This window comes from Sinohyriopsis cumingii, chromosome 5 (genome assembly GCF_028554795.1).
Source record: "Sinohyriopsis cumingii isolate HCF-2022 chromosome 5, ASM2855479v2, whole genome shotgun sequence".
Classification (NCBI taxonomy): Eukaryota; Metazoa; Mollusca; class Bivalvia; order Unionida; family Unionidae; genus Sinohyriopsis; species Sinohyriopsis cumingii.
The window spans coordinates 32,478,257-32,497,064 of record NC_142965.1 but is presented as its reverse complement, the minus strand read 5'-3'; the positions used below and the strand labels follow the sequence as shown (position 1 = coordinate 32,497,064).

General features: G+C 36.0%; 1 protein-coding gene across 2 annotated transcripts in view; it reads left to right on the top strand.

Annotated features, from left to right (window-relative positions):
- LOC149798897 (receptor for retinol uptake stra6-like) overlaps positions 1 to 18,097 on the top strand; it is a 96,355-nt gene extending 78,258 nt beyond the window's left edge. For both annotated transcript variants that reach the window (XM_089956994.1, XM_089956993.1), the window contains exons 12-18: positions 710 to 788; positions 2,604 to 2,652; positions 5,407 to 5,521; positions 12,311 to 12,412; positions 13,408 to 13,571; positions 14,373 to 14,519; positions 16,634 to 18,097. In XM_089956994.1, coding sequence (XP_089813120.1) covers positions 710 to 788; positions 2,604 to 2,652; positions 5,407 to 5,521; positions 12,311 to 12,412; positions 13,408 to 13,571; positions 14,373 to 14,519; positions 16,634 to 16,857 — 880 coding nt within the window. In that variant the 3' untranslated portion in view covers positions 16,858 to 18,097. The remainder of the gene's footprint in view (positions 1 to 709; positions 789 to 2,603; positions 2,653 to 5,406; positions 5,522 to 12,310; positions 12,413 to 13,407; positions 13,572 to 14,372; positions 14,520 to 16,633) is intronic.
- The last annotated feature ends 711 nt before the right edge of the window (positions 18,098 to 18,808 follow it).

Genomic DNA, 18,808 nt, shown 5'->3' with positions numbered 1-18,808 from the left:
GGTAGGTTTAATAATAATAATAATAATAATAATAATAATAATAATAATAATAATAATTAAATATATATATATATATATATATATATATATATATATATATATATATATATATATATATATATATATATATATATATATATATAATGTTCCAATTATTGCCTCAGATCGTTCGTTAATTATGCATGTGACAAATGGTTTGTTTGTCAGCTTTGATCTTCTATTAAAGATATAAAAGCTACACATATTACTAATAGAACTGTGGATAATATTTACCATGTGATCCTCCTCCTCCTCCAAACACCGGTCGAGTCATACCAAAGACTTAAATAAAAATGGTACTAGCAGCTTCCTCGTTTGGCGCTCAGTATTAAGAGGTTAGTGCTAGGACTGGTCGGCCTAATGTCAGGATAATGAGACTAGGTGGGACATCATACTACATGTCTGTTGCATTATGCCCCAGTGCTATATACATCACTATAAACTGTCACACAGCAGACATCGTAGCGATATGACTGAAAAATAGTTAAAGCTACGTTAAAAGTCCCAAACACACACACACATACACTCCTCCAAACACCAGTTAAGCATATTTTTAAAACATTACCGCACACACACACACACACACACACACACACACACACACACACACACACACACGGTGCGATTTCATTAAAATAATATGAAAGGAATACAACACATTTTATTTCAGAACTAATCTTCAGAACCTATATAAGGGTAACACATCCCATATCCCTCCAAGAACGAACCAGTCAAACCCCAGCATGCTGGTAAGTAAATGACCATGAATCTCTTCACTCATTTAGTCAGTCTTTGGAAAGCTGTAATATATGCAAATGTTATTTAATTAAATTAAATTAATGTTGTGTATACTAATATAAATCAGATTGATAACACAACACAAGACATTTAAGTGTACACAACACATGTATCAAGTTGTGTGTGTGTGTGTGTGTGTACCTTGAACCTATTAGTACAAGACAAACTACGTTTTAGAAGGACAATACAAATATAAAAGAAAATCCATAAATGTGATGTCAAAGGAAAGTATATGACAGTTTAACTTTATTCCATGATGAAAGTCGAAGAGCGTAGATTTTGTTGTTGTTGTTGTAGGGTTTAACGCCATTTTTCAGCACACGATAGGCTATACATGGCGGCCAGTACTAATGGTGGAGGAAGAAACCGGGAAAACCCCCGGAAAGAACCACCGACCCACGAGAAGCTACTGACAAGCTTTCTCACATATCCACATTAACCGAATCCGAGACTCGAACCCACGCAGACAGAGGTGAGATGGCAATGATCCGTAAAGGAAAGCGTTTAGACCACTCGGCCACTCGGGGCCCCGAAGAGCGTAGAAAGCATGCGTACAGTATTGTAATAAACCTAAGGTATGTGATATTTGTATTTCTGTAATGTCAAAGGAAAGTACATGACAGTTGAACTTTATTCCACGATGAAAGTCGAAGAACGTAGAAAGCATGCGTACAGTATTGTAATAAACCTAAGGTATGTGATATTTGTATTTCTGTAATGTCAAAGGAAAGTACATGACAGCTGAACTTTATTCCAAAATGAAAGTCGAAGAGCGTAGAAAGCAGGTGTACAGTATTGCAATAAACCTAAGGTATGTGATATTTGTATTTCTGTCTCCGTTTAAAGCTTTGTTAGATTTAGTGATTAGTTGTTGATTACGGAGGGTCGATGTTGAGCACATGTTTCTCAAGTTGACTAGTTAGCTAATTTCTAATAGCTGACGTCATAATGTACAGTATTCATGAGACTTTATGACAGCTTGGATTAGCCTCGTAAAATCCTGAGATAAGGAATTATATTGATATATTTAGGTATACGTGTTTAACAATTTATCATGTGAATAGCTTTTTCTATTTGGTGTTTGGGTCCGTTTTGTATTGCATGGCGTAAAGGGCTAATATATCGCTCGAAAAGGCTTGCTAATAAATCATGCAAATATTACACAAAAGAAAACCATGCAAGTATGGAATTAGAGTTTCGTGATGTTTGGTCAATAAGTGATTGGAGGTATATAAAAGAATAGTTGCAGTATTGGAAACATTTCAGATGACAATGACGGTTGTGTTCATGTCCTTGTATATAGGGAAAGTTAATTGGCATTAAGCCAGACTCACGCTGGTGTTTGATTCGCTCAGTAATGAGACCGTTTTCCTTGCTACAGTATTATCTATATAATTCCATAGGCACGTAAATCAGTTTAATTGATTAGGTAACTGACAAAGAAATCATTATTTTCCTCATACTTTAGATAAATAGCTGTGTATTCAGAGTTTTCTTATTTTAACATGAAAATGAATCCTCTTTTGATCTAATATTGCAGATGCAATGCAGGTTAAGGTCAAAAAATGTATCTGTTTGTGATTTATTTTTCTGTGTAATTAAGTTATTACAGTTGGTAATAATTAGCAAGCCGTAAGGACAACACATCTCCTTTTCTTGAATCAGATGCATAATGTCTGTCACAATGATCACAAACTTTACCAATAGCGACCACAATTGTATTTAGATATAAAACATGATGACCTTTTCAGTCTTGCGTATTATAGGTTGGAAGCATGAAGTATGCAGGGTATCAAGTTGGATACATAGCATGGGGTATGTAAAATGTAACTAATTAAGCAAGTTTTCCTGGGTTTTTTAATTACATCTTTAAATAGTATTTCAGGTGTTATGTATATTTGATTAATTTATATTTGCTTTAATATAATTGATTGTTTGTTAGTTTTAAAAAAATTGTATTCTATTGTAATGTAACTTAGTGGATTTTACCTTGTCCAGAAATTCAATTCAGTTCTTTTAGACCTGACTGTTTTTCGTAAATAACTAATAATAGAAACTTTGTATCTAATGCTGACCTAGTTCCTGGCCTTGATTCAGAACCAGTAAGAGTTGAAGTAAACAACTTTGTGGTTTTTTTTCAAATTCTTTCTCAGAGTAAGATTCATAAATTGAAATCGAGGCCATGATTGGAGTACGTTACAAATAACATGTATCAATTAGGTTTTTCCAGAGGATTGATCCACGTCTGGGAATCTGCTTTGCGTCGTAGCTAGATTTATTATTGATGATTTGAGAAATAATAGTCATTACTTGTCTTAACACTTGAGAAGATAAAGTGTTTTATGCTGTAACCAGTGTTTGGGCTAGTTATTTTGTTATTTTCAAATTATTTGGATTTCAAGAGATTATTTTTCCCTGGAAATATTTGTGCTCTAAATTAATTCTTGACAAGGACAGTTATCGAAATTTACAGAGAATTCAAACACTGGAATATTATTTTCTGTGATTCAACAAAGTATTGTTGGCACATCATTACGACGTTGACCTCAGCATACGTCATCACCTTCCATTTTGGATTTCATCGGGATTCGAACTCAGTTTCATTAAGACATTTTATTACTATGACATCTATTTTTTAATTCTTGGATTATTATGGGATTTGATTCGTAAATCCGTAAGTTTTTTTTTCTCATTTTTAACTTGTTTTTCTTGGGAAATAAATTATTTATTAAATTTTACAAAGCTTGTTGACTTTACTTTTTTCTTGTTACGTTTTGTAAGATCCTAAACACGTAACACAGGTCGTTTGCAGTAAGTTTCAGTATTATTGAACCACCGTAAAGAAACTCTTAATTGATTTGAACTCTTTCTCTTCAACTGAATTAGCGAAGTATATGTGATTTTATTCTAATAAGCATCTCTCTCCCTCCTCTCTCTCTCCCCCCCCCCTCTCTCTCTCTCTCTCTCTCTCTCTCTCTCTCTCTCTTATTAACGAGGAGCTCTATTCTCTAATCCAGTCTGGCTAGGACTTGTCTCTATGATATCTGCTTTCTATTTATCTTTGTATGTTTTATCTCTGTATGTTTTAACATAAGTCTGTGATTGCCACCACGATTTGTCTGAGAAGGAATTTTCCCAAGCAGTTCTCTCTAATGATGGATATCATGCGTTTTAAAATGGTCTAAGAGAAACCTCCGTATGATAAATAGAACCAAACTAATGCACGACATCCAAGCTAACCTAACAACTTGCCTACCTCCTACCGCAGATCAACTCGATAACTTCCTGCGTTCATTGCTTGACAAACATGCCCCAGCTACCAAGTGCAGAGTATCAATTCAAAAGTGTTCTCCATGGTATAGCAGTGTTAGGGACCAGCTTCGCACTGCTAAAAGAGACCGCCGTAAAGCTGATAGGCTCTGGCTTTCCACCAGACTCACTATTCATAAGCAAATCTATGAAGCCGCTAAGAAGAATGTCACAAATATAGTCCATGCAGCGAAATCAGCCCACTACACGACTAAGATAATGGAAAATTCCAGCTGCAAAGAGCTTTTCGAGATCACTAACAAGCTAATGTCAAGGAACAAATCTACACCACTTCCAACTACCTTCTCTCCAGTCGACCTTCCGGACATGTACGATCAGTACGAAACCTAGGTGTTACTCTGGACAGTACTCTCACATTGCACCAACATGTCATGAACATATGCAAGGCTGCATATCTTGAGCTGAGACGCATCAGATCAGTTCGCAAATATCTTTCAGTTGATGCCACTAAAACACTTGTGTGTTCATTAGTACTTTCAAGACTGGACTATTGTAGCTCAATTCTGTCTGGTTCATCTCAGTATCTGCTCCAGAAACTTCAAAAAGGTCAAAACACAGCTGCTCGGATCATACTTAGAGTACCATGATCAGAGCACACCTCCCCGCTGCTCTGTACCCTACACTGGCTATCCATTCGATCCAGAATCAAACACAAAATTTGTTCTCTGTGCTTCGTTTCACTGTCGGACTCTAGTCCAACATACCTATCCGACCTCACCCATGTGTACACACCAGCGAGATACTTACGCTCCTCTTCTGACAATCGTATGCTCATTATTCCCACTATGGAAACAAAGTCGTATGGACAGCGTTCTTTTGCATACCAGGGTCCAGCAACGTTGAATGAATTGTCCACTGAACTTAGACACAAAGACACAGTGATCACATTGAAGAGGGCTCTCTAAACTCACTTATTTCGACTGCAAGAACAAACTTAAAGACCTAATAATGTTTCCTACCTTAAGTATTCTCAGCATGTTTTTTTTTAATGTTTTCTAATTGCATGGTGTTTGTTTTTGTAATCATATCATTATATATTTTTTATCTTATAGGTGTTGTCTAATGTTGTAAAGCGCTTAGAGCTTCTAAAGATTAGGTGCTATAACTGAAGTTGATGCCACCATCCAAGGTGTAAAGAGGTGCATTTCTGATGTGAAATCATGGATGTATATATATTACACAGAAATTCGTTAGAGGAGTGGCTAAAAATGTATCCTTATATTTTCATTTTAATTGCAGGTTTCTTCATTCAGTTCTTGGTGTATTTACTGATATCCGTTATACTTGCGGTACTCATTACTCTCATCAAGGCTGGCTTTTACAAATGGCTTGTGGACAGACTCATGCAGGCATGGTAAATACATAATAAAATCATACAATGCAAAGAGTTGCATCTTAGCTTAGTAAGGTTATATTAATTTAGCTGTGTGTGTGTGTGTGTGTGTGAGAGAGAGAGAGAGAGAGAGAGAGAGAGAGAGAGAGAGAGAGATTGGCCGTGGCATAAGCAAATAATATCTGTTGTAAATTCTATAGAGGTAGAAGGGCATTCAATGATTTAATGATTTAAGCAAAGAAATGAACAGTTTAATAAAATGCTTGGTTTCCTTTTATACAAGTTAGAATTATATGAAAATAACACAAATTTTCCTTCACTGACTGTTTTTCTTGTTACGCTTTGTAAGAGCCTAAACACGTAACACAGGTCGTTGCAGGAAGTCTAAGTACTATTAAACCACCGTTTAACAAAGCATTTATGGTCAGCTTTAGTGTGTGTGTGTGTGTGTGTGTGTGTGTGTGTTATTGATATACCACGAGATGCATACATTTTTTATTAAAGGGAAGGAGGCTTGTCGTATTTCCTTTTCCTGTCCTATTTATACAAAGAGTGGTATATCAGAAATACAGCTTACATACTGTACATATATTTTATTTATATCACATACAAATACACATACTTGCGTTTCCAAAGCAGTTAAGATTGATTACAAGCAACTGTGTATTGACAGAATGAATAAACTCTGCACATCCCTGCCAAATGTGTCCGCTACAAAATATAGTTCTTTACCTTTTGTAGCTAATCACAATCTTCTATGTAAATTGATAAGATGTTTCTTTTATTTTTTGAACTTCTATTTTCATTCATTTTTATTAAATAAAAATATGACACACTTATGATTTAGGCATGACAGACGGTTTAAATGAAAAAAGTAGAGCACTTCAAGTACAGGGGTTAGGCTAGCTACTTGAACTCGGAACGCACAGTCATTCACTTACCGGAGAGTTAGAAATACAAATTAAGCCGTAGGAGAACTAACACTACTACTACCTCGCAAATCCAGCCCTCCCAAGCTAAAACTAACGTACTAATGTACTAATGTTTCAAAGACCTGAATTGTTTTGATGTGCCAGCAGTCCTTTTTTTATTCACAGTAATATAATTAAAAATCTCCTTGTTGAATTCACTATAGTTCTCAGTTATTGTCTCTTTCCAAGAATATTAAAGAGCACTTTGTATTTCCAGAAAATAAATTTAAGCCAAATCAAAATCTGAATACAACAGTATAAATTATTTCTGCCCAGATGTTATCGCAGGAATAAATATTGTTTTCAGAAAACAAGACCATATAAAAATATACAATACACAAAATAATAGCCCGGAGGAGGTTAAAAGTTCAGTTTTAGAAAAGCCTTAGTTACATTTAGAAGAGCTGTTACTAAAATTATAATAAAGAACATGGCAAACACAATGCCCTTGACACATACCAATATATATATATATATATATGTTTACTTCTAAGCGTGCTTTAAGCGTTACCTCCCAAGCTAAAACTCTTTAGCTGAAAAGCTAAATGTTATCTGCCCATATAAGTAGTAGTTAGATAGAATGACCTGCCCTTGGTGCATGGATTGGCGCAAAGTCCCGCGAATAATTCAGTTACCACTCATTCTCGTCCAGAATAGCTATAGCTGTATTTAAAGATAAGCAGGTATATTCTGCAATGTAGAAAACTCGTATGATATTGATGAATAATTTCTTCAACGGTCGGGTAAGTACAGTGTACAGTTACATTTTCAATATTAATCTAGTCTTAGAGTCCACTTGGTAGTTATATGCGTGACACTACTGCCATCTCACCTCTGTCTGCGTGGGTTCGAGTCTCGGATTCAGCCAATGTGGGTATGTGAGAAAGCTTGCCAGTAGCTTCTCGTGGGTCGGTGGTTCTTTCTGGGATTTTCCCGGGTTCTTCCTCCACCATTAATACTGGCCGCCATGTATAGCCTAACCCTACAACAACAACATTATATATATCGATTAGTCATAACGTTCGCATCATGGTTACTATAAGCCACGATTCAGCGATTTTACTTGTACAGAGCGTCAATTGGCCTTTCCTTCAGGTAACGTTTTTATTAGCATTGACGTTTTTTTCTCACTTCGTAAGTATTAATAGCGAAACACCAATAATTTAACTGAGTAGGAACCACACGCACTCTTTTACAGGCAATTAACATAGTGTGCAACTCAGCACTTATTCCCTGAAGTTCATAAAGCAGGACGGGTGCCGTACTACAGATAAATATCTTGTATGCTGTTTTGTCTTACAGATTTATACCATGGGCAAGACCAGACTGACAACCCATCTATATGCGAAGCTTACTATGGTTGTCACTCTACGAATACATGCTAGACTCGCATATTGTGGACAGACGTCAGTGGGCGGTAGTACTTGAGGAACTAAAGGGAAAGGTGCAGAAGCGTACCTTGAAGGATGAGCACGTCATCAGTTTGCACGCTTGGATTCGACGCCATATCACTTACTGGGGAGCGAGATATAGAAACAAAAACGGTCTCAATTATCATATCGCATATCAGAATAAAGGAAGGCTACGTGGATCAATGTCCCGTATCCCGTCTCATGCTAAAGAACTGGACAACATCAAACCATCCAAGATGGCCCTGTTCCGTCACGATTGGATTCGGCAATACACCCTTGATCGTAATGGTTCACGACCACAATCGATCATACAGTATCAGCCACCCGAAGAACGAACTTCCTCCAGTTTCACGAACTAAGGTTGTACAGGCACTCTCATGGATCAGTAGTCCTACTACTTTCCATGGCTGCCGGTATTCAGCAACATTCCTACACCGTATCTCAGTCGCCATAAAGCAACAACAAAACTGCTGGCTAAGGTCTATGCCAGTGACAAACTTCCACTTTGCATCGATATCACTTGACATCAAGCAATCTGCTTGGCTTCGAGACATCCAATCTGGTTAGGTCCGTTGTCGGAGGATATGACAGCTATTTCGGCATGGAGTGATGAGAGGTATTCAACAGATGTTGTAAACTACACCCTCGTATCTGAGCCAGCTGTCTGCCCTCCTAGCTTCAACCTTCCAGGACATCTGTGGACCACGCTGAACCGTTTCCGAACGAGACAGTGTCATTGTGCAGTCAGCCTTAATCAATGGAGCCAGGCCACTAACTCTTCCTGTAGCTATGGAGCTCTACAGACCACGTCACACATTGTGAACAACTGTCCACCGGCAAGGTTCATCTGTGGACTGCAGGTCCTGCACCTTGCTGATGATGATGCTCTTAAATGGCTGGGCATGCACTGCACACGATCAACAAATAAATAAATGGATCAGTCTGACCGCATGGTGCCGTTAGCACTCCCTACGTACGATGCCCACCTTACTGCCTTAGTATCCAATATATGTTGTTTTTTTTTTCTCAAGCCTTTGCCACCCCACTCAAAGGAAGCATGTACTCGGCGACAGCTTGGAAGTCTTCGTATCTATCTGAATACGATATGTGAGTTAGTGAGTCAATATCATCGACATTCTTCTCCAGTTACGTCGCAGGTAGCACAAGAGATGTCGGCTTCGACACCTTTATCCAAAAGACGATGAAACCTTCTTGTAAGCTCCCTTGTCGTTATTATATATTGCTTGATGCGTGAAAACTCAGCTTTACGGGCTTTGATTGAAGATTTCCTCTACTGCCACAGGAGTTCTGTCCTTCTTCTCCATCTACAACAGCTGCCTAGACTAAGTTTAGGCATACGTTTATTATTGAATAAAAGTAAGAATCTTCTTTCAAATTAAATCCAGTCTTGCAAAGTCACTGACGATCACGACTGCTTATATCGTTAATTACAAAACCCAATTGTCATTTGACTCTTGTTCACTCAAAGTCGCCTTCCCTGGAACTTTATTCGGCAGTTCTAATAGTCCCGCACACCAATTTTCTGTTTAGATATATCTGCAGTCAACCAAGATATCGCAGATTTCGAGATTAGAAGGCCATCTTCAATACAAATGGATTGGAAGTCCTTTAATCACATACATATGTTAGTGTGCGACGTCGTGTCCGTGTACTCTATGTGTAATCTATCATCTCTGGAGATCTTTCAACAAGCGGAACACTGTAACTTTTGTCACCCTAATCTCACATGACATGCTTCCAGAATGGCCCGCGTTTTAAATAGAGCTACCTAACTTACAAGTGGTGGAACGTTGTTTAGTGCTCTCTGTCGCCTCCTTTCTTAAGACCATCATAAGGCCAAGCTAAGCTAGCAATCTTTGACTCCACAAACTAGCCAATTAATTTCTCTTCCTTGCAATCTCAGCTACAGTGGAGGGATTTTCAAGGCAATGAACAAAATGATGACAGGGATGCTCACAGAACACAAGCCACTGGAAAGCAGATCTACCGGTTCTACAACCGAAAAAGCCCAGTTTTCTCGAACAAAAATAAGAGAGAGAGAGAGAGAGAGAGAAAGAGGGAGAACGTTACTTTCTATAGTTAATTTCTTGGCGCTGTCGCCTGTCCAGATTGTTTGTCCATACCGTACCAAAATTATCCGTTGTTCTCACATTTACAGTCCAAAATGGAATGCTCCTTAGATAATTTGATATAAAATGAAGTAAAATTTCCACGGCTATGCCCATATCCCTACAGTTCTCTAAATTAGTTGGCCAGTCAATACCTGCAATTCAAGCATTCAGTTTTTCAAAGGTCGGAAGCATAATAGTAGTGCAGCCGTGTAAGGTTAAAAGTGGCTTTGTGATCAATTATTCTTTCCGCAACTGAACTAACTCTAGATCGATAAAACAGCCCCCAAACATGTACTAGACTGACGGAAGTTTGGGGAGATATTCTGGACTATCTCTAAAACGTGCATTTTCATGAATATACCTTTGCCTGCACGCATCAATGTACATTTTAGACATCCGTATTTTTGCGGCTCTTGAGTTACTGTGGGCTGAACGGTCCTTTGGACAATATCTAGAGAATATTTCAGGATCAAATCCTATGTTTGACAAGTTGTAAATGCAGATGGAATAACACAAGTCTAAATTATATGGCCATTGTGAACTTCGTTTTCAATCGAACAGATAACACAGGTCGTTATTAGCCGAGATAAGCTGGCTACTAGAACTTTTGCTACTACATGAGTCTGATAGAATCATTGGACCGAGATTTATCTCAACGTCTCTGGATACGGAACATCCAAGACACATATGTGATAGGACAAATAACTTGCGCATGGATAATCTAATAATCTTTAGTACTAATGGCATAAAGAATTTTGGTAAAATCTCAGGATAGAGTATATGCTGGTATGTTATAATATGCAGACAGGATTGTGGGTATTCTGGTATGTTAACATAAGCCAACAGGATAGTGGGTATGCTGGTATGGTCTAATAAGCAGACGGGATAGTGGGTATGCTGGTATATTATAAAACAAACCGACAGGATAGTGAGTATGCTGTTATATTATAAAAGCCTACAGGATACTGGATATGCTGGTATATTATAATATGCAGACATGATAGTGGATATGCTGGTAAATTATAATATGCAGACAGGATAATGGGTACATTATAATATACCTATTGGGTATGCTGGTATATTAGAATGTACATAGTGAGTATGCTGGTATATTATGATATGCCGACAGTAGGAAATGATGGTCAGTATGAGAACAGGTTTAAAGGCATTTTGCCAAATACATTAGAGATAAATGAACAAAATATCTTTTGATTTAGCATCCTTTTTCTGTGTACAATTCTAGCTTATTAAGGAAAAGTCTGATATGTATTCTATGTAACACAGTGGTAAATTTAATGGCGAGAGTTGTAGTAATGTAGAGATCGGACGTTTCCTCTTGCACTGACACCATTTTACATAACGTCGAGTTATACAAAATACAGCCCTCCACAGTTAAAATGAGTTAAAGAAAATAAGGTCCAGGGGATAAATAAGAACGAAGAAAACTAAAACAATCGAATAGATTTAAGGGGATAGTATGTAGCTATAAGTTCTTTTCAATAACAAATAAACTCTGCATCAGTTTTGAGTGGAATGTAAAATATATATTTCCGTGACCAGAGAAAAAAGTCAGTAAAAAGGTTAAGAATATTTAACTTTCGATATATTTTCTTCTGTACCATGAGCAAGGCATTAAAACAGTGATAGGTCGTCTTTCCACACCACGAACAAAGTTAGTAGTCCATTTATATACGTATACGATTAATTCATGCGCACATCCTACGATAGTACAATGTAAGGTTCTACGTGTAGCGCAAATGGCACAGACAAAATGAGATCTGTTACACACCTCCAATTAATTCTTGCGCACCTGTCGTTAGTACAGTGTAAGGTTCTGCATGTAACATAAATAACAGAAACTGAGAGAAAACTGAATGATAATTGGTGAAAATACTAAAACTAAAATAATGTTTTTTATATACAGGATACTGAGTTTAGGAAGTACACGTGGTTAGGACGAAATTACCGAAGTAATAGAAGCCAAATACAAAAGACACAACATTTACTTTGTAGTACCTTTGTTTTGTTCAGGGTTGGGTTAAGCAGAGTTAGACATCGTTAGTTCTTTACTTGATATTGGTTTAAATTTATGTTAGCAATCTTGTCTGCATCTCTTTAATCATTACAATTGACTTCATATATATCCGCTTCAGAACACTGAGAGAGAGGGAGTGGAGGTGGTTGTGGAATATCGTCGAGGACTGACACTTCATGTCTCTATCCATCTGAAGTTTCTTTATAAAATACTTTGTCATCATACATTCAGAATTAATCAATACGGCATTTTTATTTCAGGCCAGTTCTACTGACAGCTTTCGTAATTAACTTTGTGCAGCAGATGTTGGCCAAGTTTGTCTTTCTACAGGAAAATGGAAATACTCTACGGTTAAATAACAGGTTTGAGTTGTAATGTTACCATTTTACGAATTTGCGATAACATATCCAACCTACCCACCCCCCAAAAAAACCCGCAAACAAATTTACTGATGTTTAATATTTGCTTGAGGTAGTTTGGGTTTTATGTACCATTTTTATGGCCATAACGGACGAATGAATAAGCAGTTGTACAAAGACATTATAATAAATATATGGCTTGTTAAATATATAATTACATGTATATGTCGCAGAAAATGAACTCGAAGTTATTCCTTCAAATACACCATAAACGAATCTCTTGAATATTCTTACACCTTTCTAAAATCGTATACAAATAAAATTATTGAATATAATTGTTATTTATTACTTGAGATTCGTTAATACTTTTTATATAATTATTTTACAACATTAAGAATGGAACTTCATATATGATAGGAATAATAAAGTCATGAATATTCAAAAATCGATTATACAGTGCATACATGATATGGACGTTAATGGATTTTTAAATCAATTTTCAAACTAAATGATTCAATGATTCTTGTCAAATATAAATGTAAATTCTTAAACAGTCTGAAGATAAAGAATGGTAGCTTTGATCTATATTTCAGACTGATGATAAAATATCTTCGATCTGTATTTCAGACTGATGATAAAATATCTTCGATCTGTATTTCAGACTAATGATAAAACATCTTCAATCTCTATTTCAGACTGATGATAAAATATCTTCGATCTGTATTTCAGACTAATGATAAAATATCTTCGATCTGTATTTCAGTCTACTTTAGTTGAGTAAATAAGATATTTGTTGTAATTAGGCATTAGAATCTTGCAATTTTTCACATTGTCTAAATGTCTAGGATCTGATTTAGTTGTACGTTGACGATCGTAGATTGATACTGTTTTGCAGGAGTCTAATTTGATTGGATCACTATTTAGATCTCAACTTATTTTAACCCACAGTCTGAATAGGTGATTAAGACATCAGACTAACTATGTATTGTTCATTCCAGACGTCTGCTGTTTACCTTCACGTATTTCCTCTTCTTCTACAATATATTTATCGGGTTGGTTTCCTGTCTGATGAGAATTATCAAGTCAATGATAATAGGGGCCATTTTCATATCCCGCCTTGACGAAAGCGTATTTCCCCAACGGTTCCAGTCGCTTGACCCAGGTTTGAGATTTATTGTAAAAAATCACTTGCATTATAAACCAAAAATATATTGAGGATGATAGATATTTCATAACTGATTGAAACAAATGTTTATAAAACATTCATTGAACATGACAGATTTGAAATGGCACTTTAATTCATACAGATATTTGGTCTTAGCATGTAAAGTACGTGTTTGCGATGTTCATCGTAAAGTTCCTTTTTATGACTGATTACAAGTATTTATCATAAGATGATGGGTTATTTGATCTTTTTTCGAGAAATGGACTGGTACAAAGTTACTAACATAAATTGTTAAAATCAACTTCATTGTTTAAATATAAAAGCTTTAGTATTTTTGGGGCATTTTAGTTCTAATCCAAATCTACATATTTATCAATCTAATCACGGCATATTTATTTCAGCGTAAAGTTTGAAGACTTCGAGTTCAGCTTGCTTCTGCGCAAACTAATTTAAGCACAGGAGCGTTGTCTTGTTTCAGCATTGCGAAAATAAACTCTTTATCTTTTTGTAAGAAGAATCTGCTTATCCAAAACTGCCTTGACTCTCAGTAGCACGAGAAATACCAAAGTGAAACGTAAAAACCAAGATTATCAAAAACAATTAAGCAAGAGCACATGTCTGGTCTAATGTTCCTTTTGCGTTCGCGTTGGTAGGGTTTGTGGCGGACAACGCTTGCAGGATGGTCATACCCTGTTTAAGCTGATATGTATTAAGTCTATTTCAGGATTTTGATTTGTGCACTATTAGATTGACATTCTGGAAAATAGCTTTAATTTCACGCTCCAAATTTGTTTCCAGGTTTTAATGCTTATGTGGGTTTCATGCACATCGAGATGGCACACACCAACCCCGTCGTGATAGTTTTTCTCAGACTTCTGGCCCTTGATGTCGGGATACGGAAAGAAAGCAAGCGGCATTCCAAAGGATCCGATATCGAGTCATTTGGTAAATGATATACAGATGTATTTTGAAATAAAAATAGAAAGTGCTTTTACCACGGACACAGAAGGGCAGCCGACCAGAGCTCGGCTGGGCAGAAATTGAATCTGCAACTCACAGTCTAAGACTAGCGGGTTCGATACAAACTCAGACCTGCCCTGGGTGCTGCTACCATGTGTACTTTGGGATGGACATTTAATTATCATTTTCTTGGCATGATATAGCCAGTAACGTGCTAAAAGTGCCGTTAAAACAAAATGAAAAAACAAAAATCAAATCTGGCATCTATCTACTAGAATCGATCGATCCATCTACCTGTTTATCTATCCGTCTATAAGACTCTATGTTAATCTATCTGTGTGTCACTCAGTCAATGTATCGATTTATCTACTACTTTGTTTTTAATAAGGCACAACTCTACTACTAATAATAGATACTTTCCCAAGGGTACTTACTAATAATTTTTTTATCTGCTAAATATTTGATAGTTTCTCTTAAGGATCAGCGATAGCTCAATTTATGGAGCGTGGAACTCATATTCCAATGTTCTTTGGTTCGATACCTACCTTGGCCTGCCGTTCGGTTACCTCAGCGAGTTCTTGTGAAAGGCACATAGCTCCCATTTTTATATGACATAGCCAGTAATAATGCGTTTAAAGTACCGTTTAAACCAAGAAACCGACTTGATCGTTGGCTCAAACCAAAATAAGAATCGGTTGTCGACCACGTGCTTGATATAGCTAAGTGATATTTATATTTTCAAGTACAACATTTGATTCCATTTGAAGTGACATTGAAATAACTGTCGCTATGCCCGGGCTTCATTAAGAAATATTTGGTATGTCAAGGATCGCCCTCCCCCGCCACCAAATTGAGTGCAAAACATCCAGAACATTTCCTCAGTAAGTTTTCTTTACAGTCAGATGGTTACAATTATGACACGAAAACGCTTAAAGCACGCTTAGAAGTAAACATATATATTTTGGTATGTGTCAAGGGCATTGTGTTTGCCATGTTCTTTATTATAATTTTAGTAAGAGATCTTCTAAATATAACTAAGACTTTTCTAGAAATGAACTTTTAACCCTCCTCCGGGCTATTCTTTTGTGTATTAGGTATTTTTTATATGATCTTGTTTTCTGAAAAAATTATTTATTCCTGCGATAACAACTGGGCAGAAATAATTTATACTGTTGTATTTAGATTTTGATTTGGGTTAAAATTATTTTCTGGAAATGCAAGTGCTCGTTAATATTCTTGGAAAGAGACAATAACTGAGAATTATAGTGAATTCAACACGGAGACCTTGAATTATATTACTGTGATTCAAAAATAGACTCCTGGTACATCAATACAAGTCAGACCATTGATACATTAGTACATTAGAGACTACTGGCCACTACAGGCACATTAAAACCTACATGGTTTAAAATTATTTGGAATACCACTTAAAATTATTCAGAAGTATGATTATTAGGACTTGTATTAGATATTCTAGGATTATTTGGGATTAAATCCACAATACCTTAAATTATGTTTTACATTTTCAGTTTGTATTCTATGGAAATAAATTATTTGTTGAATTTTACAAAGCTTTTTGCTTCTAACTCTTTTCTATTCCTTATTTTAAGACCGTAGAGTAGAAGTACATATTGCAAGACATTTACCAGCAACCTTTTTTTTCTTCAATCCATTATTTACATTCTTTGGCATCTTATTTAGGGTGTTTACTTCATTAAATGTCTTGTTTATTACTTGTAAATATTACACTAACAAAAAAAATGAAATAAAACTCCCCCACGTCAGTCACAAACACTCCCAAGTTGTTTACAACGTAAGTCACAAATGCGCCCACGTAATATACAGCATCACTCTCAAAACCTCTCACGCCGTTTTGAACGTCAGTCACAAACACTCCCACGTCGTATAGAACGTCACCCACAAACACTACCAAGTTGTATAGAACGTCAGTCACACACCCTCCCACGTCGTAAGCAACATCAATCACACAGTCCCACGTCGCATGCATCAGTTGCGTGTTGTACACTCAGTTTTGTGTTGGCTTTATTTAGTTACAAGGATACATTATGTAAATTTGACATCATATTATCTCATTTCAGGATTAACAGAAACTGTCCAGAAGAAAAGAAATAGTTTTATGCGTGCGAGAAACAATTGGCAGACGATGTATACACTTCTACATAACCCCTCAGTTAGGTTGTACAGGAAACATCACATAGATTACACTAAGACGGCCTTGAACAGGAGAATTAATAAGACGGCTATAGGTGACAACTTGGATTCCAATGTTGTCGAAAATGGCGTATGGAAGACGGCTCAGTAATTATCAGGTATAACGGTACCAATTGTACAAGCCCAGGTGGGCGGAGCTTAAGGTGCATGGAACATTGTATTCAGAAACAAACAACAACACTAGCTGTGATTGGTGCATTATGTAAGAGTTGTACTTTCTGTTAGGCTTAAAAAAAGTTGAGTCTCTTGGCAACATGTGAGATTATGTTAATTCATATCTAGATCATATTTTGTATTTTTTATAATTTTTTTAAAATGTGGTGCACATGGCTGAAAGTATGTCTGTTGTGATTTGATAACTCTTACCCCTGTCTAGTTCCAGCAGAGTTATCTCTCTTAAATGCAATGGAGTACCTGGTTTTGTCCATGTTAAATTGACAATCTAACATTATTCTCTATGACAGTGTGTGACATGCATGCTGAGGTAGGATAGAAAGTATATTTGTTTCACAAAACGTTAGCACTGAGGTCTGTGGAAAAACAATTGGTACCGTGATATCATCAGAGATCAACAACAAGATGGGTGACATTAATAAAATAAAACAGAAACGGTCATTGACACAGACACTGTTATATGGTTTGTTTCAGCTGATGGCGTTGCATCAAAGAACAAAACACCGATATAGGAAGAGGATTCATCGCATAAAAATTTATTATGATAATAACATACATGATGCTAAGATTTAACTCTTGAACATGTACAGTACAAAACAATATTATAAAAGGCATATTTTACATCTGACTGATCCATGTATAATTCTGTATAATTCATTACAGTATTAATAAATAGGGTATTTATTTTATTGGCAATTAATATATTATCCTTAATTTCTGGCAGATCGGAATAAAAATCATTTGTAAAAATGATTTACAGGTCTAATGACAAACTTTGCTTTGTCATTTTTAGATACTAAAAATAGTGTCGTACATTATAGTATGAATTCTTAATGATATGTACTAAAATATTGTTTCTCCTCGACAATGCATCTGTTTAATCTTCTTCACTAATTATGTCTGGGTCTTTCATGTACTTATCATGCTGGTAAATAAATAACTGTTTAGAGTTTACATATCCTTGTAAAAACAGGCATCTAACATTTTTTTCATCTTATTTTGAGATGGTGTATGAAATGCTGTCTTCTTATGTAGGAGAAACAGCACACAACGACATAACAATTAATGACGGAAATACCTAGAGTATGCCCACCTGTCTCTCCACCTGTCAAAGTACTTCTATAGGAGACAGATGTATCCAACACAAAAACCAGTTTAAGATAGAGTTCAGATTTATATGACATGAGAGAGAGAGAGAGAGAGAGAGAGAGAGAGAGAGAGAGAGAGATTCTTTTATTTCTCCATTTTCTTAAGATTTTAAGATAAATTAAAGAAATGCAATGGAATACATAAAATCCTAAAATAGGGAATTCATTTCTTATGAAACCCTGTGAATTACTTCATGTTCGACCTTAAAATTGTGATCTATAACTTTCAGAAATTATTTTCTTTCTGGCTTTTCATATATACACTGGAAGAAGATATTTGATGTCCAATGTACTATTTATTGCTCACGTCGTTGTGTAGTCTTACAAGTTTATACAAGTTTTCAATTTTACCTATAACCACATTTACTTTGTAATGAGTAGAATCAAGAACTTCAAGTTTTAATAGATGTATCCAGAATTTATTAGCTCGTATAGTCGTCCCAAAAACATGATCGCAAGTTTTTGTCATTGTTACTGTGAATATAGTGTAATCATTCAGAAACAAGAATCTGGAAATATAATCAGGTAAACATTTAAGACGTACGGCAGATGTATTGGATTGTCATACTTTTCAAATTAAGGATTCCATAATCTTAGATATGTCTTAATCCACTTTTATAGACTGGCGAAGCATTTAAATGCACTCACACGTGAGTTGCATCTACAACCCACTACACTACTCACGTGGAATCTGATAATGATATCAAGACGAAGAGAGAA